Source organism: Mirounga angustirostris, unplaced genomic scaffold (assembly GCF_029215605.1).
Source record: "Mirounga angustirostris isolate CCGP_5_RB_7025 unplaced genomic scaffold, mMirAng1.0.hap1 SCAF_2, whole genome shotgun sequence".
NCBI classification, from domain to species: domain Eukaryota; kingdom Metazoa; phylum Chordata; class Mammalia; order Carnivora; family Phocidae; genus Mirounga; species Mirounga angustirostris.
Genome location: NW_026991710.1, coordinates 60,422,035 through 60,445,635, shown reverse-complemented (window position 1 = coordinate 60,445,635; position 23,601 = coordinate 60,422,035). Strand labels below are relative to the sequence as shown.

The 23,601-nt window shown below is 40.7% G+C and overlaps 1 protein-coding gene across 5 annotated transcripts in view; it reads left to right on the top strand.

Moving 5' to 3' along the window:
• The window catches only part of PPEF2 (protein phosphatase with EF-hand domain 2), a 33,282-nt gene extending 25,447 nt beyond the window's left edge, over window positions 1-7,835 (top strand). For 2 of the 5 annotated variants that reach the window (XM_045880983.3, XM_045880981.3), the window contains 4 exons: window positions 1,896-2,002; window positions 3,622-3,785; window positions 4,508-4,595; window positions 6,890-7,835. In XM_045880983.3, coding sequence (XP_045736939.1) covers window positions 1,896-2,002; window positions 3,622-3,785; window positions 4,508-4,595; window positions 6,890-7,143 — 613 coding nt within the window. In that variant the 3' untranslated portion in view covers window positions 7,144-7,835. Of the gene's footprint in view, window positions 1-1,895; window positions 2,003-3,531; window positions 3,786-4,507; window positions 4,596-6,889 lie in introns of all 5 variants that reach the window. The other 3 variants (XM_054508890.2, XM_045880979.3, XM_045880982.3) reach the window with 3 other exon arrangements.
• The last annotated feature ends 15,766 nt before the right edge of the window (window positions 7,836-23,601 follow it).

Here is a 23,601-nt window from a genome sequence, read left to right as displayed (position 1 = left end):
GCAGCCTCACCACCACAGTCTCAGAGGTGGGCCCCGGGCAACTGGAATGCCCGATTCCATGGGATTTAGGTGTTGTAAGAGCTCTTTGAAATATTCATTGATTGTATGAAAGCAAGTAAACATCACCTAATTTACCCAGAAATCACTTGTCCAACAACTTCAACTCCCTGGAGCAGAAGTAAGGGGGAAATGTCCCTGACCATCCATAATTGATGGCTCAGTGTCCATAAACTCAAGATCATGTTTTTCTTAGAAGAGGCCTCATTCGGCATCCATTTACTTTTGGTTCACATCCACACCTCACAATAATAGGTTAGCTTGCCTAGAATTCACCTGTCAAGATTGATTGCTGGTCCCACCCCTTATTAGCTATCTGACCTTGAATTAGTTACCTTGGAATGGGCATAATAATCGGACCTACCTCAGTGGGTGTTGGAGGACTGAGATAATCCATGGAGAGACCTGCATTTAGTTAGTGTTCACCATTTGCTGCTTGGTGTAGAAACAGAGAGCCTTGTACATCTAGACAGCTCCTGAGAGCATCACCATACTACATCCCTGCATGATAATGATGGATGACGACAACATAACAGAAGATAGTTTAAATGCTTTGCCAAACCAATGGTTTGTAAACTTTGGTGGGGAGAGGGAGTCCCATATTTTTTTTTTTTTTTAAGATCTGCTTATTTTTTTATTGGAGGGGGAGCATGCACAAGCAGGGGAGGGGCAGAGGGAGAGGAAGAGAATCTCTAGCAGACTCCCTGTTGAGTGCAGAGACTGATGTGGGGCTCGATCACACAACCCTGAGATCATGACCTGAGCCAAAACCAAGGGTTGGACGCTTAACTGACTGAGCCACCCAGGTGCCCCAGGGAGTCCCATACTTCTTCTAACCTTTGATGAAACAATGAACTCCCTCCAGAAAAAGCAAATACACTCACATACCCATACATTTAAGGATGAGTTTTAGGCGGTTCACACTCTCCTGGGAGGTCTATGGAGCCCACTTAAGGACTATTATGCTAAATACCTTAAACTACAAGGAAGATTTTCATCAAACATGATTGAAACTCTGTGTATGTGTGTGCACATGTGTGTGTGGAACTGTTAGTGTGGCAAAAGATAGGTTATCTGGTCATCATTTATAGAATGGCTGGTTCCTCAATGAGGCAGGACAAAGTATAGATTTACCTTTATCTCTTTTTTTCTTTACCTTTATCCCTTTTTATCTTTTTATTCATTCAACTCCGCATATTTGAGCACTTACTTTGGGCCTAGTGCTGTGCCCAGCATTACTCTTTTGATCCAATAAGAATGAAAAAACTAAATTAGTGTTATTTCATTATTCATAAATCTTGCCTTGTGCATATTTAACATAATAATAAATTATAAGGAAAGCATATGAGTAGGATAACAGATACTATTTACTGAGTGCTTTCAATGTGCTGGGCTTTCTTCTAAGTGCTTTATATGAATTTACTTTTAAAATTTTCACAATAATCCTATGAGGTAGGTACCATGTTTCTTTCTTTCTTTCCTTTTTTTTTTTTTCTTGGTAGGTACCATTTTTATCCCTCTTTTGCAAATGGGGAAATTGAGGTGCAGTACAGTAGGATAACTTTACCATAAAGGTGGTCTTTTTCCAGAACTTTTCTGTAACCACTATCCGGCACTGGGAAGGACAGGGGCAGGTCCTATTTGTACCCAGCAGGGAGAAGTGGGAGAAATAGGAGATGGAGGTTTTCCTTCAAAAACTGAGCTCTCCTCCCCCAAACTGAGCTCTAGGGAGATTGAGATGTTAAGAGAGAGAGAGGAGTGTGGTAAGAAAAACAAACCCATGGCTATTTCCTCTATGTTAACTTCTTAAAAATGTTTATTTTCATCTCCTGTCCCAGGATTAGCAGAGTAGAGGAGTCAGCTCTGAGATCTCTGCGGGAAAAGTTATTTGCTCATTCCTCCCATCTTCTTGGTGAATTTAAGAAGCATGATGCAGATAAGACCGGTGAGACCATGGGGTGCCTGGGTGGCTCAGTCGTTAAGCCTCTGCCTTCGGCTCAGGTCATGATCTCAGGGTCCTGGGATCGAGCCCCGCCTCGGGCTCCCTGCTCGGCGGGAAGCCTGCTTCTCCCTCTCCCACTCCCCGTGCTTGTGTTCCCTCTCTCGCTGTGCCTCTCTCTGTCAAATAAATAAATAAAATCTTTTTTAAAAAAGAAAAACAAAAACAAAAAGAACCGGTGAGACCAAGCAAGAAAATATTCCTAAAAGGAAGCTGGCCAAGAAAAACTGTGTCGCAGAAGTTATCAAACCAATATTTGTTGAACTAATGACCAAAGGACATCTTTGACTACTTTCTTCATTTTATTCAACTTAATGCTCCAGTTATCTTTTCTAAATTTTAAAATTCCAAACTTTTATTTATTTTTTAAAGATTTTATTTATTTATTTGAGAGAAAGTGAGAGAGAGCACAAGCAGGGTGAAGGGCAGAGGGAGAAGCAGGCTTTCCACGGAGCAGGGAGCCCGATGCGGGGCTCGGTCCCAGCACACCAGGATCATGACCTGAGCTGAAGGCAGTCGCTCAACCAACTGAGCCACTCAGGCGCCCCTAAAATTCCAAGCTTTTAACAGAATGTGAATTTAGCTAAATATAGACGGAGATGGTGAAAAGAAATGGAGTGAAAGGGATGGTGACAAGTCCAGAACTAAGCAAAAAGCAACTAGTGGGGGAGGTTACAAGCATATATCCAAAATTAGCAAAAGATCAATGATTTGGCTTCTTGTTCTTGCTTAGTGTGTACATATCTATTCTGTGTTCTATAATCAAAGCTAGAAATTTTGTCTTTGTTCAACTCAATAGAATGTCTAATAGACATTGACCACATATATATAGCCCTATTAGAAAATAACAGTAACAATCATAAATTCACAGCAATATCTGTTCATATATGTATCAACAACTAATGCTATATATATAGAGATATATACATATATCTCTCTCTATATATAGATATATACATATAGTTTTAGGATATCCTTTATAGGAGAGTTATGTGACTTTTCAATAGTGTTGGCAGATTTAGCAAAAACAGGATGTTTAACAAAAACAGGATGCCTAGGGGCGCCTGGGTGGCTCAGTCGTTAAGCGTCTGCCTTCGGTTCAGGTCATGATCCCGGGGTCCTGGGATCGAGCCCCGCATCGTGCTCCCTGCTCAGCGGAGAGCCTGCTTCTCCCTCTCCCACTCCCCCTGCTTGTGTTCCCTCTCTCACTGTGTCTCTGTCAAATAAATAAATAAAATCTTAAAAAACAAACAAACAAACCGGATGCCTAATTAAATTTGAATTATAGATAGACAACAAATAATTTAAAAATATAATTATGTCCCATGCAATATTTGGGCCATATACTTTGTGGTCTTTCTGAAATTCTTATTTAATTGGGCATCCTGTATTTTATCTTGCAACCCCAGTTTCCAGCAAACTCTACCTGGACCCACAAAAATAGTGACAGTGCCCATTATTTCTATTACCTGCAGACAGCAAGAAGTATGTTGGGACAAAAAAGTCTGCACTGCAGGACACTGGACTTATAAGTGACAAGCCAACAAATCATCTCGTTGCTGTAGGTTTCATCTCCCTTAGTGACTGGGCAGAAGCCGTGGAGTCTGTGCTGCGTCTAGGACTCCCCTGGCGGATGCTGAGGCCACAGCTGGTGAGCAGTTCTATGGATAACACGTTGGAATACAAGTCCTGGCTGGAGGGCTTGGCCAAAGAACAATTGAGCCATGAGGTAATGGTGTGAAGATGCTGGATGAAGCCATACTGGGGCCCATGAAGCTCCCGATGGAGAACTTTGAATCAGAAACAGTCAGATATTGAGAACCCAGAAAAGACGATAGATGCGAAAAGGGAACTACTTGTTGAGTTTTTATATGTCAGGTTTTGTGTTAAGTGACTTACATATGTTGCCTCAATTTATCCTCAAAATACCTACCCCAAGAGTATGGTATTATCAGCACCATTATACCTACGAGGCACTGCTCACCAAGCTTCTAGATTGTAGAACTGGGACTCAAACCCAGGTCTGTCTGACTTCCCTGGCACCATCCTGCTTCCCTCACTAAAAAAAAAAAAAAAAAGGATTTATTCAGTAAATACTTAATGAATGTATAATGTATGTGAGGCCTTGGGCTAGGTACTTTTTAAAATGCCTTTATTTCAATATAATGCATGTGCCATACAATTCATCCATTCAAACTGTACAATTCAGCGGTTTTTCATATGTTCACAGATACGTACAGCCATTACCAGGGTCCGTTTTAGAACATTTTCATCATGGTCTATAAGTACTTCTTAAACCCTTAGATTATTTGGTAGGCTGAAGGGGTTGGGAATAAAATCTCTTCAGTCTGTTTCAACAGTATCTTATTGTCAGGGTCGATTGTGGGTTAATTATATATTAGGGCAAGCCTAAACATAAGATATAGAAAGAACATGTATTTTCTTTTGCAGAACATACAGTCAAGTTTGCTGGAAACACTGTATCGGAACCGATCCAACCTGGAGACCATCTTTAGGATCATAGACAGTGATCATTCAGGTGAAGACACTCACTAGCCTATCACTTCTGACGCAAAATACGTACTTTACCTCCCACCCTTCAGTCTCCTTCCTGATCATTTAGCTCTCTACTCGAGCACTTCGGGAGCAAAGTAAATGATTATGCTTATAAATAAATGGCAGAAACTAGAAAAATATTTGGGCACTACGAGCAATCCATACGGGGGGGGTAGGGCAGAGAATGCAGACAAACTGGATGAGAACTTCTCATAGAAAAAACTGTGATTAGAAGATGTGGTGTCCCTTATAGTTGTATCAAAAATAGCCATAAAGTAATGAGGAGTGCCTAGAGCAGAAAGAATTTTACAATCTCACTCCCGAAGTATTCTTTTTTAAACTCCTTATTTTGGAATAATTACAGATTTACAGGACATACCAAAAAATGTACAGGGATGTCTTGGATGCTCTCATCCTGTTCCCCCAATGGTCCAAAGACCTTTTTCAATGTTACTACTCTCTTCCCACCTATTTTTAGGTATAATTCACATACCGTATAATTTATTCACTTAAAACGTTCAGTTCACTGGTTCTTAGTATATTCACAAGGTTGTGTAAGCTACTATCCAATTCTTAGTATATTCACAAGGTTGTGTAAGCTACTATCCAATTATAGAACATTTCATCACCCTAAAAAGAAACCCAGACCCATTAGCAGTCACTCTCTATCCCTGTCCCTTCTCCATCAGCCCCTGACACCCATTAGTCTGCTTTCTGTCTCTAAGGATTTGCCTAGTCTGGACATTTTGTATAAATGGAATCCTACAATATTATGGCCTTTGGTGTCTGGCTTCTTTTACTTTGCGTAATGTATTCACAGTTCATCCATGTTGTAGCATGTATTAGTTCTTTATTCCTCTTTATAGCTGGCTAATATTCCATTGTATGGATATATATACCACATTTTGTTTATCCATTCATCAGTTGATAGACATTTAGATGGTTTCCACTTTTTGGCTTTTATGCATAATGACGCTGTGAACATTTGTGTCCAACTTTTTATGTGAACATATGTTTTTTTATTCTCTTGGATGTATTCCTAGGAGTGCAATTGCTGAATCATATCATAAAACTATGTTTTGCTATTTGAGGAACAGCCAAACTGTTTTCTACAGTGGCTATACCATTTCAGAATCCTATTGACAAGGTTTGAGGGCTCCAGTTTCTCCTTATTCTCCTATCATCACCAACACTTGCAACCCCCACCCTGTTTTATAGCCATTCCTGCTGGGTGTGCAGTATCTCATGGTTTTGATTTGCTTTTCCTTAATAACCAATGATACTGAGCATCTTTTCATGTGCTTATTGGAAATTTTTATATATTCTCTGGAGAAATGTCGATTCAGATCCTTTGCCCATCTTTTAATTGAGTTATTCATCTTTTTGTTGTTGAGTTATGAGAGTTCTTTATATGTTCTAGATACTATACCATGATCAGATATATGATTTGCAAATATGTTCTCCAACTTTATAGATTGTCTTTTCACTTTCTTGGTAGTTTCCTTTGATGCACAAAGTTTTTTAATTAAAAAAAAAAGTCCAATTTATCTTTTTTGTTGTTTGTGTTTTTGGTGTCATATCTAAGAAACCATGACATAATCCAAGGTCACAGAGATTCACATCTATGTTTTTTTTTCTAAGAGTTTTATACTTTTAGCTCTTCCAATTAGGCCTTTGAATCATTTTGAGTCAATTTTTGTTGGTAGTGCAAGGTAGGGGGTTTAGCTTCATTCTTTTACATGAGGATATGCAGTTGTCTACTACCATATGTTGAAAACACAATTCTTTCCCCATTGAATGGTCTTGGAACCCTTGTAAAAAAAAAAATCAATTGACCATAGGTGTATGGGTCCAAAGGCTTTTAATAAGCAAAATAAATTATATGTTTGGGATGACTTAACATGTGGCTTCTCAGGAGTGTCACTATTGACATGTTGGCCTGAATATTTCTTTGTTTTGGGGTCCATCCTGTGTATTGTAGGATATTTAGCAGCATCCCTGGCATTTATGTACTAGATACGAGTAACACTCACCACCACCCCGGTCATGACAATCAAAAATGTCTCCAGAAGAAGGGAAGCAAAACTGCTCCGAGTTGAGAACCACTGGTGATCCACTGGTTTTGTGCCACCCCCTTGGGAGTTTAAACTAGATACAAGGCCTTGGGTATCTTTGTCTGTTCAACGGTAAGGAACAGGTGTCCCTGCAAGAATGTCAGAGGAAGTGAACATTGAAACTTAGACTGACTCACTGACATGAGTTCCTCTCTCTGCTAAGGGTTCATCTCACTGGACGAGTTCAGGCAGACCTGGAAGCTGTTCAGCTCTCATATGAACATTGACATTACAGATGACTGCATCTGTGACCTTGCCCGGAGCATTGACTTCAACAAGGATGGCCACATCGACATCAATGAGTTCCTGGAGGCCTTCCGCCTTGTGGAGCAATCCTGCACAGAGGGCGATGCCTCAGATTGCCCCCAAGCCACAAACACTAACGACAGTGGCTGCAGCAAGCCCGGCACACCCTAAGAGCAGCCTGGTGTCCGGTTCCCATGGTGCCTCATAGCCAAGACTGAGCTTGTCCCTGGAATAGCTCCCTTATTCTCCAGAGGTTTGTGGAATTTTAGGCTGAGAAATTGCCTACCAGTGTGCGTCAGAATCAGCTCTTTGGGTGTGTTTGTGTGTTTGTGTGTGTGTGTGTGTGTGTTTAAATATGTAGGTACCCCATCCCCATCTCAGAAGTTTCACAGGGTAAGATCCAGGTATAAATATTTTAAATTCTCAAGTGTACCCCAGTTAAGAACCACTGATAATTCAATCCCCTCATTGTTTTCATTTCATACATTTTAATTATTATGGGTTTTTTTTAAGATTTTATTTATTTGACAGAGGCAGCAAGAGAGGGAACACAAGCAAGGGGAGTGGGAGAGGGAGAAGCAGGCTTTGACGCAGAGCAGGGAGCCCGATGCGGGGCTCGATCCCAGGACCCTAGGATCATGACCTGAGCTGAAGGAAGATGCTTAATGACTGAGCCACCCAGGCGCCCCTTAATTATTGTTTTTAAAAAATCTTATTGATAAAGGAAAGTTATGAAAAATTGTGCAATCCCATGACCCAAACATGGATTCTTTTCATTATTTACTTTTTCTTGTTATAACTATAGTTTTTATATAATTTAATGTTCTGCTTTTTTAAAAAATAAAATCACATCTACTTGTAAATACTTTCCTGTGTTGCTACATAGTCCTCATGATTATTAGTTTAATGGCTGCATAATTTTCTTTCAATTGGATGCACTGTAATTTGTTCAGTTACTCTCCAGGAGTGAAACATGTGCATTGTTTTTAGTTTTTCATTATTATCAATAACACCATGGTTAATAACTTTGTACATATAGCTTGTTTTATAAAAGTCTTTGGAATTATACATTGTCTTAAGATAAAATCCCAGGAACGGATTACTTTGTCACAGAGTACCGTATCAGTCTATAAGAAGATTTCCTATAAGGAATTGGCTCACATGATTATGGAGTCTGAGAAATCCCAAGACTTGCAGTCAGCAAGATGGAGACCCAGGAGAGCTGATCGTGGTGTGGTCCCAATCCAAGTCTGTAGGCCTAAGTACCAGGAGGGCCAATGGTTTAAGTACAGTCTGAGCTTGAATCCAAAGGCAGGAGAAGACAGAGGTCTCAGCTCAAAGAAGAAAGTCAAGCAGAGAGAGAGAATTCCTTTTTACTCAGCCTTCTATTCTATCCAGGCCTGAAGGGAATAGGATGAGGCCCACCCACATTAGGGAGGGCAATCTGCTTTACTCAGTCTACCCATTCAAATGTTAACCTCATTGGGTGTACTCAGAAATAACATCTAACCAAAAATCTGGGCATCCATGGTCAAGTTGACACAGGTGTGAACATTTTAATGGCAGCTTGCTTTTTAGGACTGAGCACATCCATGAACTCACAAGCTCTGAGTGTAATCATCTGTAATTTTTGCTAAGGGTGAATGTTGGTATTTCTGTGCTATTTTAATCTACCTTTCTGACTTAGAGTCTTCCCACCTCATTTTATTTTTAAAGTAAGGAAGTTGAGGTCCAGAAAGCTAGCTGCGTAAAAGATCTAGTTAATGACACGGCCAGGACCAGGACCCGTGATCCCTGCTCCAGCCAGTGTTCTTTCCAGTTTTGCCAGGACTACATCATCTGTTTGGTTTGACATTGAGCGAGCCCTTTTTCTTCTGTGGCAAACAATCTCTAAAGTGCCTCCTGCCCTCAATGATTTCCTGCCTCCTGATGTTCTTGCCTTTGTGTGATGCCTCCCCGTGAATGCAGGCAGGACCTGTGACTTGCTTCTAACCAACAGAATATGGCAAAAGTGGTGGGTGTTAATCTTGTGATTACATTACATTATATAAAAATGTTTGTTAGTAGACTGGAGCAAAAGATGATCCTAGCTGGCTTGACGAAGCAACAGGTGATGTTGAAGGAACCCGTGTGGCAAGGAACTTTGGGTGGCTTGTAGGATTTACAGATGGCTTCCAATGGGTGGCTACACAAAGCCAGGGTCTTCAATCATACAGCTGTAAGGAAACACATTTTGCAAACAACCTGATTTAGCTTGGAAGCAGATTATTCCAGATGTAATTGAGCCTCCAGATGGAAATGCAGCCTGGCCAACACCTTGACTGCAGGTGTGTGAGACCTTGAGCTGAGGATGTAGTAAAGCCATGCCCAGACTCCTGGCCCACAAAAACTATTAGATAATAAAGGTATGTTGTTCTAAGCCACTAAGTTTGTGGTCATTTGCTCCACAGCATAGAAAACGAACACAACTTGCGTCTTGGAAAATGTTTTATTTTCTTATTCTACTACTCTAGAAAAGTCTGGATTTCCTTCGGTGAGTACAATCCAGAGAAGAGTTAAGATATTTTAGTGAATACATATGACCCATGTGTTTATCTTGCCTGAATTAGTAACTAAGAGATCAAATATACTAGTGAATTTATGTTTTTTTTAAGATTCTATTTATTTATTTGAGAGAGAGAGAGAGCACCAGCAGTGGGGAGGGGCAGAGGGAGAGAAGCAGACTCCCTGCAGAGCTCGACATGGGGCTTGATCCCAGGACGTTGAGATCATGACCCAAGCTGAAGGCAGATGCTTAAACCACTGAGCCACCCAAACGCCCCTGAATTCATGTTTATATCTGTCTGACATATCTTGTGCAAATGGCTCAAATTCAACAAATAAAGTGCTTGTTATTTTCATGCCATTTCATGACATTCCCCACTTCATTGTGATTAAAGGTAAGCAAATATTCTGAGGCTTCAAAGCAATAACTCATAAAACAAACAAAAGGATAACTCAGTGTCAGTGAGATAGAGCTTTGGGGATTTACTCACATCTGGGCAATGGCCCACAAAGACCATCTCTCTCCAAACAAAGGCAAGGGTGAGGCTTATCAAGGCAAAAGTCACAAAGCTTCACAAGTGATGGGTAGTTGAAACAAGTCCTTGGCTTGTCGATCCAGAAACGGTTGGTTGTAGTGGAGCTCTGTGGGTTGATTGCTAAACCTGGAGGTCCTTTCTTTTTTCTTTTTTTTAAAGATTTTATTTATTTATTTGAGAGAGAGAATGAGAGAGAGAGAGAGAGAGAGAGAGAGAGAGCATGAGAGGGGGGAGGGTCAGAGGGAGAAGCAGACTCCCTGCCGAGCAGGGAGCCCGATGCGGGACTCGATCCCGGGACTCCAGGATCATGACCTGAGCCGAAGGCAGTCGCTTAACCAACTGAGCCACCCAGGCGCCCCCGGAGGTCCTTTCTTGAGTGTAGATAGCACAATCACAGATTCATATCAGGCTGTTCTGCTCATTCTAACCAGTTTTCTGGGAAGCATCTTGCCTTCTTCAGGGGCACTCACTGTTTGCTGTCTTACAGCCTTCTGGCTCTGTGTCCCACAGTGGGCAAGTCCTATGCGCACACTCAAGGCTCAGAAAAGATTTCCTTTCTCCATTAGCATAGTGAATTAGTAGGGAGTTGTTTCAAGGGAGTTTTAATTTAAAAGGAATTTTAAAATTGTGCAAGGAAGAAATAGCAAAATCATACCTCTAATCCAGTGATGTGGCCTTAAACTGCTAATTAAAATCATCTGGGGAGGGCGCCTGGGTGGCTCAGTCAGTTAAGCGACTGCCTTCGGCTCAGGTCATGATCCTGGAGTCACTGGATCGAGTCCCGCATCGGGCTCCCTGCTCAGCAAGGAGTCTGCTTCTCCCTCTGACCCTCCCCCCTTCTCATGTGCTCTCTGTCTCTCTCATTCTGTCTCAGATAAATAAATAAAATCTTAAAAAAAAAATCATCTGGGGAAATTTTTATTTTTTTTAAAGATTTTATTTATTTATTTGAGAGAGAAAGAATGAGACAGAGCATGAGGCGGGGGGCGGGGGGGGCGGGGGGAAGGGTCAGAGGGAGAAGCAGACTCCCTGCTGAGCGGGGAGTCTGATTCGGGACTCAATCCCAGGACTCCAGGATCATGACCTGAGCTGAAGGCAGTCGCTAAACCAACTGAGCCACCCAGGCACCCTCTGGGGAGCTTTTAAAACACAGGCTGCCTGTGGCCTCACTCCAGATGCACTAAATCAAAATCTCTTGAGGCCATGCTATCGGAATGTTTAAAATGCTCCCCCGGTGATTCTTTTTTTTTCTTTTAATTTTTTTTTTGTTTGTTTGTTTTATTTATTCATGAGAGTCAGAGAGAAAGATAGAGGCAGCGGCAGAGGGAGAAGCAGGCTTCCCGCCGAGCAGGGAGCCAGATGCGGGACTCGATCCCAGGACCCTGGGACCGTGACCTGAGCCAAAGGCAGATGCTTAACCATCTGAGCCACCCAGGCGTCCCTCCCCAGGTGATTCTAATGTGCAGCCAGGCTTGAATCCTGCTGAGCTAACTAGTTTACCCTGCGATAGTGAAGGGTGATTATTTGGTAAGACTCTAAGCACTTTTTGCACTGGTTTAACTGTAAGTATGAGAGGCCAATTCAGAAACCTAACAATTTAGATTTAAGATGAGGAAACTGCCAAATACCCACAAGTAGTATTAACAGACTGATGGAGAGAAATGAAACATACCTACTTCACTTGGAGCTTTAATGGACATTCAAAACTTCACATTTACAAAATAAGCTCCTATATTCCCCCCAAAATCTTTTCCTCTTATGATCTGATTATATGTCAATTTCATCCTACCAGTTTCCTTATGCAAAACAAGCAAAAAAAAAAAAAAAAAAACCCACACAAAACCCCAAAAACTTCTTTTTCTCATTTCCCACAACCAATCCATCCACAAATCTTGTTGACTCTGCCTTCAAAACACATCCAGAATGGAACTTCTTCTTACTCTTCCCTAGTCTAAGCCATATTATTTCTCATTCTCTCCACTTCCTCCATTACCTACATCACAGCTATTCTCAAAGTTTTTGATCACAGGATCCTTTTACACTGTTAAAAATTATTGAAGGTCTCAAAGAGCTTTTCCTTATATGGGTTATATCTGTTGATGTTTACTGTATTAGAAATTGAAACTGAGAAATAGTTAAGATACTTATTAATTGTTTAAAAAGAACAATATATTTATTAAATGTCAACATAAGTAACATATTTTTAAATTTTTTATTTTGAAGTAATTATAGACTATAAGAAGTTAAATAATGCAGAGAGATCCCATGTTCCCATCACCCTCCTCCATCTTACTTCATTACAGTGATTTATCAAAATCAAGAAATTGATAATAAATAACACATTTTAAAGAAGATTAACTACATATCACAAAACAAAAAAAATACTGAGAAGAGTGGCATTGTTTTACATATTTGAAAATCTCTTCAATGTCTGGCTTATTAGAAGACAGCTGGAGGGGCGCCTGGGTGGCTCAGTCGTTAAGCGCCTGCCTTCGGCTCAGGTCATGGTCCTGGGGTCCTGGGATCGAGTCCCACATCGGGCTCCCTGCTCGGCGTGAAGCCTGCTTCTCCCTCTCCCACACCCCCTGCTTGTGCGCTTTCTCTCTCTCTCTCTCTCTCTCTCTCTCGCTGCGTCTCTCTCTGTCAAATAAATAAAATCTTTAAAAAAATAAAAATTAAAAAAAGAAGACAGCTGGATTATTATATCTGCTTCTGCTGGCAATCTGCTGTGATGTTTTGTTGGCTGAAGTATATGAAAAAAAATCCAGCCTCGTATGGATATGTAATTGAAAAAGAATGGAGTATTTTAATAACCTTTTCAGATAATTGTGTGTAATCAGTTTTCTTTGATACTACACCAAAATTTGACAAATGGTAGTTCTTAAATGCTAGTAGAAACGAATAATTTATAACATCCATAAATGTTTTGTGCAGTGAACACCATACAGCCAAAGACCACCAGGAATACACCTATAACTGAACAAAGCTAGGTTTGCTGGTGTTCCAACCCAGCCAATAGCAGCCCTGGCTGATAACACATGGAGCAGAAGAATCACCCAGCTGAGCCCCATTAATGCACAGAATCATGAAATATAATAAATGGTTATTGTTGTCTTAAGCCACTAGCTTTTGGGATAATTGCATAAATAACCCCAAACACTGACAATGCAAGGAATTAAAGTTTAGCCATGTTAATCAAAATGGAAGGATAATTTTAGGAAGTGCTCATACTCCCCAAAAACATTGTTTTCTAAGAATATATTAATTATCATGAAAGTCTTTTTCTGTTTTGAGATTTTCGACATGTCTTCAATTCGTAAGTATTTTGGGGCTTTGTTGTTATTATTAAACAATTACTCCTGCTGCTGGACATAGAATACACATGCAGGTATAATTAATGTTTCATAAATCTTTAACAATCATTGCTTTAAATGTGAGCGTTTGTTTCTATAGAACTCAAACCTTTGATCCGTATTTTAATTAATTAATTAATTAATTAATTTTTAAAAGATATTTATTTATTTATTTAAGAGAGAAAGAGAGCACAAGCAGGGGCAGAGGCAGAGGGAGAAGCCGACTCCCCACTAAGTGGGAAGAGCGCCCCAGGGAAGTTGTGAGGGAAATCTCGAAAAAACAAATCTTATCACCAAGGCTATTATTACTCAATATCCTTTGAGGTTTTCTAATCCTCATGGCATAGTTTTGCAATTGAAAAAATACAATAAAAATACATATTTAAAAACTAAAAAAGGGCCTCTACGCCTTAAAATTATGCTTTTAAAGCCACTAGGTGTCACCCTGAGCAAATGCTCTGAGTCTCAGCGGTCGCGGCCAGAAATGTTGATCCCTCATCAATCAGCTAGAAATAGCCTGTAGTCTGGTCTCAGGGAATCGCTGACTTCTGGTCCCATAGAAGTCCTGGCGCCCAGTGGTTGAATCAGGAAAGGAGAGGCAGGAACAGCCAGGTGAAGCCAGGACTACGGGGAGGCAGGGCTCAGCCCGCCGCCGGAGTTGGGAAGGGGATCCTCTCACACCGCCCTCGGCGGCACAGTCGCGCAGCTCCCTCCTTATTTCCCCGGCCTTGGATTTACGTGCGTTGGCTGTGTAGCCTTGACAGTTGGTTTTGTTTCCAAAATGGCTACCCTCAGGCAAAACCCTTCCAGCACCTAGGATGGAGTTTTGGAAAAAAAACAAAAAAATCCAGCCAGAATCTCATCAAACTTCTGGTACCTACTAAATTACAGGAGCTACAAGGCCCAGAGAAGCGTGCTAAATGACAGCAGGAGTTTGTAGTCAAGCAAAATCCAGGATGGGGACCATATGGGACAAATGACCTGGTTTCTTCAAAAATAAATTACAGGGAGACAAAACAAAAAGAGATGAAAGGAAAGCCCTCGGATTAAAAGAGGATTAAGATCCATATCAAGCAATTGCAATGTATAGAATTTACTTGGATCCCTGATCAAATAAATTAAAAAAAAAAGATAATCAGAGATGTGTGAATACTGACCAGGTATGTGATGATATTAAGGGATTATTATTCATTTCTTAGGTATGATAACGATTTTGAGATTATTTTGCTTTCAAGTCCTTAGAGAAACATACTGAAATATTTACTGGGATTTGTTTCAAAATAGGAAGCAGTGGATGAGAATATAGATGAAATCACACTGGCCCTGAGTTGATCATTATTGAGGCTGGTTGATGATTACATGAAAGTTAATTATACTATTTTTTTACGTCCTTTGTTTGAATTTTTCTGTAATAAGCATTGTTTAAAATTAGACATCAGTGTTGCAGTAGAAGGAGCAGATTCCATACTTGCCAAAGCACACAACCAAACAAGCGGTCTAACCCTCATAGTCATCAAACTTCTGAGTGGACAAAAGTTAAATAAACACAGTTTATTTGTTTTGTGGAAATGGGGGGAGGGGAATCACCTCATCTCATTCAGCCTCAGTTTCCTCATCTGTAAGATGGGCATCATACAATGGTATTTTCCAGGGGAGCCATGAGATGTAAATGAGAGAAGTATATGAAAGAGTATTCTGGAATCCATAAAGTACTACCCAAGTACTAATATGGTTTCTGTGTTAACACTAGCTCATTTATCCACACATGTGTTCTATAAACATTTATGGGATGCCAGATGCTGTGTTCGCACCACAGATACCAATCTGGGCACTATATGATTTAGCTCTGCTTTGTCTAATTCAGTGCTTCTCAAGCCCTAGATACACATTAAGGATCCCAATGCCTGGGCATCACCCCAGACCAATTGAATCAGAATCTCTAGGTATGGGTCCTGGCATAGGGATTTTTTAATTTTTAAAGCTTCACAAGTGATTGATTCTACTGTGCATCCAGGGTTGAGAACCATTTGTGCATTTGATCTTTGATCAGTGAATAGCACTGAGCAATCATTACAAAGATCTTAGTTTATGTGGTTCTCAAACAACTTTTAATGACCGGAGGCATCCTCTAGGTGCTCACTTTCTGGAAGAACAGGCTTCATCCAGCTAGACAGCCATGCTGTCCGCTGGCCACATCTGACATCCTTGTTGCTGACACAAGAGTAAGACAATTTCAGACATTTTCCGTGGAATTTAACGTTGTGTTTTTCTTCCTTGTAGGGAATTTATCTTCTCTGATTATAAAAGCTTTTGGGTTTTGTAAACTTCCCAGTTTCAGGTATGAGCCAGGGAGACCGTTCAGAACTCCTGAGTCACATGCCAGGTCAGACCTTCCAGAATTTGCACCCCTGAGTCATGCTGAGCCCTGAAACCGTGGGGCTTGAGGTCGGAGAGCCGTGAGCCTGGCTGCACCATTCTACCCAGCACAGAATTCCCTGGGAGGAACTTCCTGTTCCATCTTCCTGTTTGTTCCAGAAGGTTCTGAAAAGAGAAAAATAGGATCAGTGGAAATGCCTAAGAAAGGAAAGAAAAACTTGGTTAAGAAAGTAAAATTTCTGGAGAGACAAGATAAAATAATGCTGTGAGAGCAGAGTCCCAGATTCTCCAAGTCTCTGCCTTGGAGGTAGGAGTTGTATAAAACCATGGCAATAAAGATTTACTTGCAGTGGCATCTTACTTGACTTTTCTCTACATATCCAGGCACCTTTCTCCCTCAACACATAGGCTCAAATGCAAGCACCTAGCTAGGACCTTTCTGGGCACAGAGGAAGCCGAGAGGGAAGAAAGCATACGCTCAGGAATCACAAATGCTAAGTGAAACCCCAGCTCCGACCCTTACCTGCTGTGCAATCTTGAGTAAAATGTTTAGAGGTTTTCCTGTCGGTAAAGTGGGGTTCATGGCGGTACCTACTTCATAAGGTTGCTGGAGGATTAAAGGCGATAAAACTGGAATGAGATTAAATGAGATAAAGAATGCTTAGCACAGTGTCCACTGAATAATAAACTATAATCAAGTTTATCAGAGGATCTACTACCAGAAGTCCCCTAGATCAATGTTCCTTATACTTCTCTATGCATATGAATCGCCTGGAGACCTTGTTTAAAAGCACATTCAAAGTACAGAGTTCTAGTTTGGGAAGATGGAGAAGTTCTGGAATGGAGTGTAAGGTTGCACAACAATGTGAATGTACTTCACGCCGCTGAACTGTACATTTAAAAATGGGTAAGATGGCAGATTTGGGTATGTACATTTACAATATATTAAAAAAGTTCAACCAACCAACCAACCAACCACACATTCAGTAGCATTTCTAGCAAGCTCCCGGGCTGATGATCTGGTTTGAAGACCACACTTTGAGCAGCAAAGTCCTCTAAGTAATGAACCACTACCATCCCAATTCACGCCGCACTTTACAGGGTATCTAAGGCATTTCTCTGTCCCTGCTCTCCGTGACCCCCACAGTACCAGCACGCGTGACTAGCTAGAGCAGATGCAATTCTTCCTCACTCCGGACAACACCTTGATCTTGCTCAGATCAGGGCAGTCTCTTTATATAGGCAGATAGGATCTTACTTGAGGGACTCTCCACTTTTTGCTGTTTTGCTGCCTTTTTTAGGCCAAGTCTCCCAAGCAGATGCTTCCCACATCAATTGAGGCCTTGTCTTCCGCATTTATGTTTGTACTTCAGACTACAGATGGGCCCTGTGGCCTAAATAGGGAACATTTGGGACACCTGGGTGGCTCAGTCGGTTAAGCGTCTGCCTTTGGCTCAGGTCATGATCTCAGGGTCCTGGGATCGAGTCCTGGGAGTCAGGCCCCCTGCTCAGTGGGGAGTCTGCTTCTCCCTCTGCCGCTCCCCCTGCTTGTGCTCTCTTTCTCTCTGACAAATAAATAAATAAAAATCTTAAAAATAAATAAATAGGGAACATTGGCTTCACCCTTTGGGTGCTTGCCTCCCTCCCAGTCTGGTAGGAAACATTTCCTCTGTATTTACCATTTTACTGATAGGACACATGGAAAAGCGCTGTGTCATATCTCTTGAGCATGGGACATGACAGCATTGGCTGGAATTCTAGTCTCCGTTTAGTTGTTGCTGTTACCGATCTGCAAGTGAAAACAGAGCTGGGATCTCCCCACTATCCTGTGCGAGCTGCACAATGTCTCCCCCAAAACATCAGTTCTCCAAGCGTGTCCTGCTTAAGCCAGCTGGAGATTATTCTTCTCGGGAGAGCTACAAATAGGGCCGTAATTAGTGCCTTAGCTAACAGCTGTTTCCTGTACCAGACGTTCATGCACATTTAGATTTGGGGCTCTCATCATCGTACCTTTCCTTGGGGTAACCTGCTGTAATGTAACCAGTTCCCGAGCCCCTGGGAACAAGGGCATGATCACTAGGCAATCTTTAACTCCACTCAAAAGAGTACGTTGTCCCATCTGCTCTCCCAATCCTAGAAGGAACCATGTTGTAGAGGCCAAAGTGCCTGCTGCTGGCCCCCCAATAGTAAGTACCTCGCAACCACCAGCAGCAGGAATTCTCAGGGGTTTCAAATCTCAAAAGAAGGGAGGCACCTCAGGATTCAAGTCCCTTAGAACAGAGGCTCTTCACATTAAAGTCATCTGGGAAGTCAAGGGTTTTAAGAAAATATTGATGCCTGGGCCTCATCCCAGATCAATGGAACCAGAATGTCTGGAAACTCAGCATCAACAATTGTTTTAAAAAGTCAGTCTAATGTGTGGCCATGTTGAAAACTTCTCCCTTAGAGGGTTTCTGTTTTGTTTTGTCTTATTTTTACCTTCATCAGAGCAAAAATGGTAGTCAAAGATGAAGAGGCTGGAGCTATGATCATCAAAACATAAGACGCCAAGGTTTTTTTAATGACAAAACATGAGCACTCGTCTGAGCTAAGCAGCAGTTTTAACCACTGCAATGATGCTGTCGGTGTGTTTACCCCCATAGTGAGGATGATTTGCTTGGAGGTAAGAACACAGAACCAAGGGCTGCCTGCCACCTGGCAAACCCCTGGATTGCTGACCTGTCCCTGAGGGGAAGGAGGGCTTTGTGGGCCTCACAGGGAATGCTTACCAAATACTGGCCAGACACATTGAATTTTGAAATAAAAAGGGTTTTAACTATAAAAGAGATTTCAAAACTTAATCTCTTTCCCTGAGAGATCAGTTTGGAATTAACTGTACCATGAAGTAGTTGGCAAATGTAACAGAATTCTGTGAAGTGATAACGCATTTACCAAATCCACTTAAAATGAATACACGTTAAGACTTGATTTCTGGATTTTCTGGACCCTTTGCCATGCTCACACTCTCCTCTATTGGGAAGACTGTTTGGACATGCTTTAGAAAAATGAGATCTCCAAAGACAAGAGGGAAAACCACATGGCTTACATTCCCTAAATCCATTCTCCTAAATGGATTTAAAGCCATATTTACAGCTTAGAAGCAGGATTCTCCAAACCTGGACAAATATCAGCTTTGTAAAAAATGCTGAATCAGAATGACCAAGGATGGAGCCTCGGAACTTGTAGATGGCATGCTCACTTCCTATTGCAGCTGTAACAAGTTATCACACTCAGTGGCTTACAACAACATAAATTTATTATCTGACAGGGCCATAGGCCAGAAATCCCACCTGAGTATCACTGAGCAAAAATCAAAGTCTTGGCTGGGCTGTCTTCCTTTCTGGAGCCTCTAGGGGAGAATTCACTTCCTTGCCTTTTCCAGTTCTGGAGGCCACGCATATTCCTTGGCTCATGGCCCCTTCCTCATGGAGGCCCTCCTCCAATGGCGGGATGATCTCTCCTGATACCACTTCACTCTGATCCTTTCTGCCTCCCTCCTCCACTCCTTCACTTTTAAGGGCCTTTGTGATTACATTGAGCCTATCTGGATAATGCCGGATAAGCTCAACATCTCAAGGCCCTTAATCACACCAGCAAACTCCCTTTTGCGACATAAGGTAACATTCACAGGTTCAAGGGATTCATGTCTGGACATCTTTGGGGAGGGCCATGATTCTGCCCCCCACTCCCACAGGTGGTTAAATCTCCCCAGATTAATCTGAGGCAGCCTGTCCATGGACTGTCACTTGGGAACCACTGCTGGACGTCAAAGACTCTCTCCATCCCACATCTCTCAGTCCCAGCCTCGATTTCCTTCTACTGAAATTCTCATGGTTCTGGCCCCATATGCATTGTTATTCCTGCCTCCACCCTCCATCTCAGCCGAGAGCAAGATCTCCAGGTGATTTTAATTTATTCTCTCACAAATATGTCTTGTCTCTATGCTTCACTTTCCCCATTTTACTTGAAGAACAATTTAGTTCTGAGCCCTTACTAATCAGTGCCTCTTTAGATAGAATTCAGCTGGGGATTAGTTAATCTAATAGAATATTCCCTATAGTCTCTGTCAGAAAATATCAGTAGCCCATATGTTTAAGAACTTAAGTTGAATTATCAAATTTTAAAAATATCCTTTTTGCCTAGGGTCTTTTGGTTGAAAAAAGCTAACTCTTGTTAACTCAAGTAAGCTGGTGAGGGGGGAGATTTCTTATAAAGATACAGATAAAGCAATAAGAAAGCTGGAATCAAAGGGCAGAAAATGTAGTAGTTTGGCATCGTTCACCTTGGAATTGGAGAAATAAGAGCTATTTCATGATCCAGTGTCATCCTTAGAATATCAGCAACAGAATGATCTCTACCCTAAAGTGGTCACCTGAATATTACTCAGCAAATTCTTCTCACTTTGGGATAAATGTTTCTTGTAAGGCTAGTTTCATAGCAATGAACTCCTTTAGCTTTTGCTTGTCAGAAATCTCTTGACCTCTCCTTCAATTCTGAACTTTGCTGGGTAGAGTATTCTTGGTTGAAACTTTTTTTCTTTCAGCCTTTGAACATATTGTGCCATTCCTTTTTGTTGCCAAATAATATCCCATATTGTGGCTATACCACAAATTTTGTTTACCTTTTCATCAGTCGATAGGCATTTGGGTTATTTCCACTTTTTGGTTATCATGAATAACGCTGCTGTGAACATTTATTTACCAGTTTTTATGAATATTTATAATTTTTAATTCTCTTGCATATACATAGGAGTGACATTGCTGAAGTGGAGTTCTTTTCTATATGGTCCAAATTTTCTGAGGGGCATATGTTGGTTTTATGAGATGAAATAAATTTTGTTCAAAAATTAAGTGCACCCTTATCTTTTTATTTTGAAAACCTAGATTAGCAATGCGAAACATCTTCCCCTCCTCCTTCTTCTTCTTTTATTAAGTTTTTTATGGAACGGCTTCCTGAGTTAGTCATATCTACTGAGCTCAGGACACCTACCTTTGTGCCAGCTTTGGCAGGTAAGCCTCCAGGGGCTTATACCAGCCTCGATCCACTCAGCAAACACATCAGTGACCCAAGTGTTCTGTGCCTCTCAATGGATTTTCCAAGTGTTGGCAGAACAAAAGTTCATTCATCCAAAATCTTTCTAAGTTACACCGATTATATCATGCCTGACTTTCTGAGGGAATAGAAAGTCTTCTCATGATTGAGTTGTCCCAGAAAATTAGTCAGGACCCCCATTCCCAGCCCCTGCTTTAGTATGTTTGTGAACGGCTAAGGGCTGGCGCCTGGCACTTTCCCTTGTGCTCAAACCTGTCTTCCCACTTAACTATTTAAGTCTTGGCGTCCTCTAATCAGCTAATGGACAGTTTGCTCAAATGTCCCCTTACTATGTACGGTGTTCTACTGAAACATGCTTCTTGGCACACTGGCTTAGAAGCAACGAGGTTCCATAAAGAAAGTCAAAAGACAGATGCAAAGATCATTGCAACATATGACAGATAAAATCTTCCAAAAGCAGATAAGGAAAAGACATGTTATTCAGTTTTTTAAATGAACATCAAATACATTGACAGAAATACAGATAGATGTATAGAAATGTGATAAAGCAAATATAGTTCATCATTAATAATAGACTCTAGTAGGTTTGTAGGCAGATATTCATTGTATTTTTTTTCAACTTGACTCTATGTTTCAAATTTTCCATAATAAAATATTGGGAGGTGGAGGAATTGCATGAAGGTGGTCAAAAGGTACAAACTTCCAGTCACAAGATAAATTATTACTGGGATGTAATGACAACATGATGAATATAGTTAACACTCATGTGTGGTATATTTGAAAGTTGTTAAGAAAATGGATCCTAGGAGTTCTCACCACAAGGAATTTTTGTATTTATATGAGATGATGGATACTAACTAAACTTATTGTGTAATTATTTCACAATATATGAAAGTCAAGTTAGTAGGATGTACACCTTAAACTTACTCAATGCTCTAATGTCAATTACATCTCAATAAAACTGGAAGAAAGCACTGTATATACTTTTCCCCATCTTGTTTTTTTCACTTAAGATTATATTTGATGATCACTTCATGGTAGTCTATAGAAGTAATCTCTATTCTTTTTTATAGCTGTGTGAGTTGTAATAGGAAGTTTAACTTATAACTGGGGAGGAGGGAGATTGGCTCAGAGGATCCTGAGACCAGAACCACACTAGACAGTACATAAGGCTTGGCAGAGGGGTGCCTTGGCTGAGCTCTTGGTGTCCCACAGGGGCTTTTCAGACCGAATGACCTGGACTTTGGTAAAAATGCTGCAACACCGCATTGATCTGCCTGGAACATAGAAGGAAAACCTACAGATGTGCAAAGTATAGGACTTCTCTGAAAAGAAATAGATTATTTATCTTGTCAAACATACTAGAGCAGGAGATGAATAGATTTTTGTTGGAGGAAAGAATTGCCTTCTTCTTCTAGAACTGAGTTAGCTGATTTTCTTTGTGGGAACTGAACTGAACTGATGTTCAGCAGGTGGAGACAGCAAAGTGGCTGAACTTGGACTGGACACCAGGGGCCTGAGTCTCAGGCCAGTGATCCCTCCATTTATCCAGGTCAGAAGCCTCTGCCTCCCCACTGCATGAGATGGCAGAACAAGACTTCCTCTGTAAATGCATGATTCATGCAAATTTCAATGGAGTTATTTTAAATCTATTAAGTAGAAATCCTCAAGGTCTATCTCCTAACCAGACTACTAATACATTTTGGTGCTTTTCTAGTTGTTGCAATTATTCTTCCTCATTGTTCATTAACAAAACCCTAGAGTCTCCTGAAAGAATTATTCATGCTCCAAGAATAACCACAAAAATGTATTGTGATCAGAGACAAGGGTCTTAGCCCACAAAGAAGGCGATATGGGTCTGCAAGGGAAATCCCAGCCCTATGTAAATGAGGATCATCAGAACTCATGTTTTTAATGTGCTGATATTATACGTCATTAGTATCTACATATATAAATATCTTTTGATCACCCAGATCATGTGAAAACGAGGCTTCAGGGTAAGCGTAGTGATATTGGACATTTCATTTTTCCTGGTGTACAAGGTAATACCTTTTTAATTATAAATTATATTATCTTATAAAAGATACAGATGACTGGAGAGGCTGAGAATTAAAGAACTCAGTTTACTTTATTGACCATAACATTTTAATTCACTTTTATAGTCATGGCATCTGTTTTTATTTGAATCTGTAAATATTGTCTTCTATAGTCACATGTATATTTACTTTAAATATGTTACTCTGATGTTTGTTCTGGGTTATAGTAGGGCTTTAAAATAGTGACTGAAAACAAATTATAGAAAAATAACAGTGACAAAAATTCTACATAAGTGAACTTTTTAAAGTTATTTTGCAAATGCACACTTTTCTTGCCCTCCTCCATATTTTTAGCAATGTATATAAGGAAAAATAAGGGGAACAGCAACAGTTTTAAGAGGTGAACACGAAGGATGTAAGCCTTCCTAATAGGCAACAGTATTTACATAAACTTAATCTTCATATGATCCTCCTGAAGGCTCTCCCCATTTCAAGTGTTGTTTAATGTTTGAAGATGGATTTTTTTAATCAGCCATTGGCAGTTTCATTCAGGGTGTATGCTCTTACGGTATTTTGCAGATCTAAGATTGTTGGTATGTGTTGTTATTTTCTGTCTTGATTTGTTTTAAAATTACATTTATAGCCTTCTTTGTAAAGAAGTATTTCAAATGGCAGAATTTTTATAATAAATAT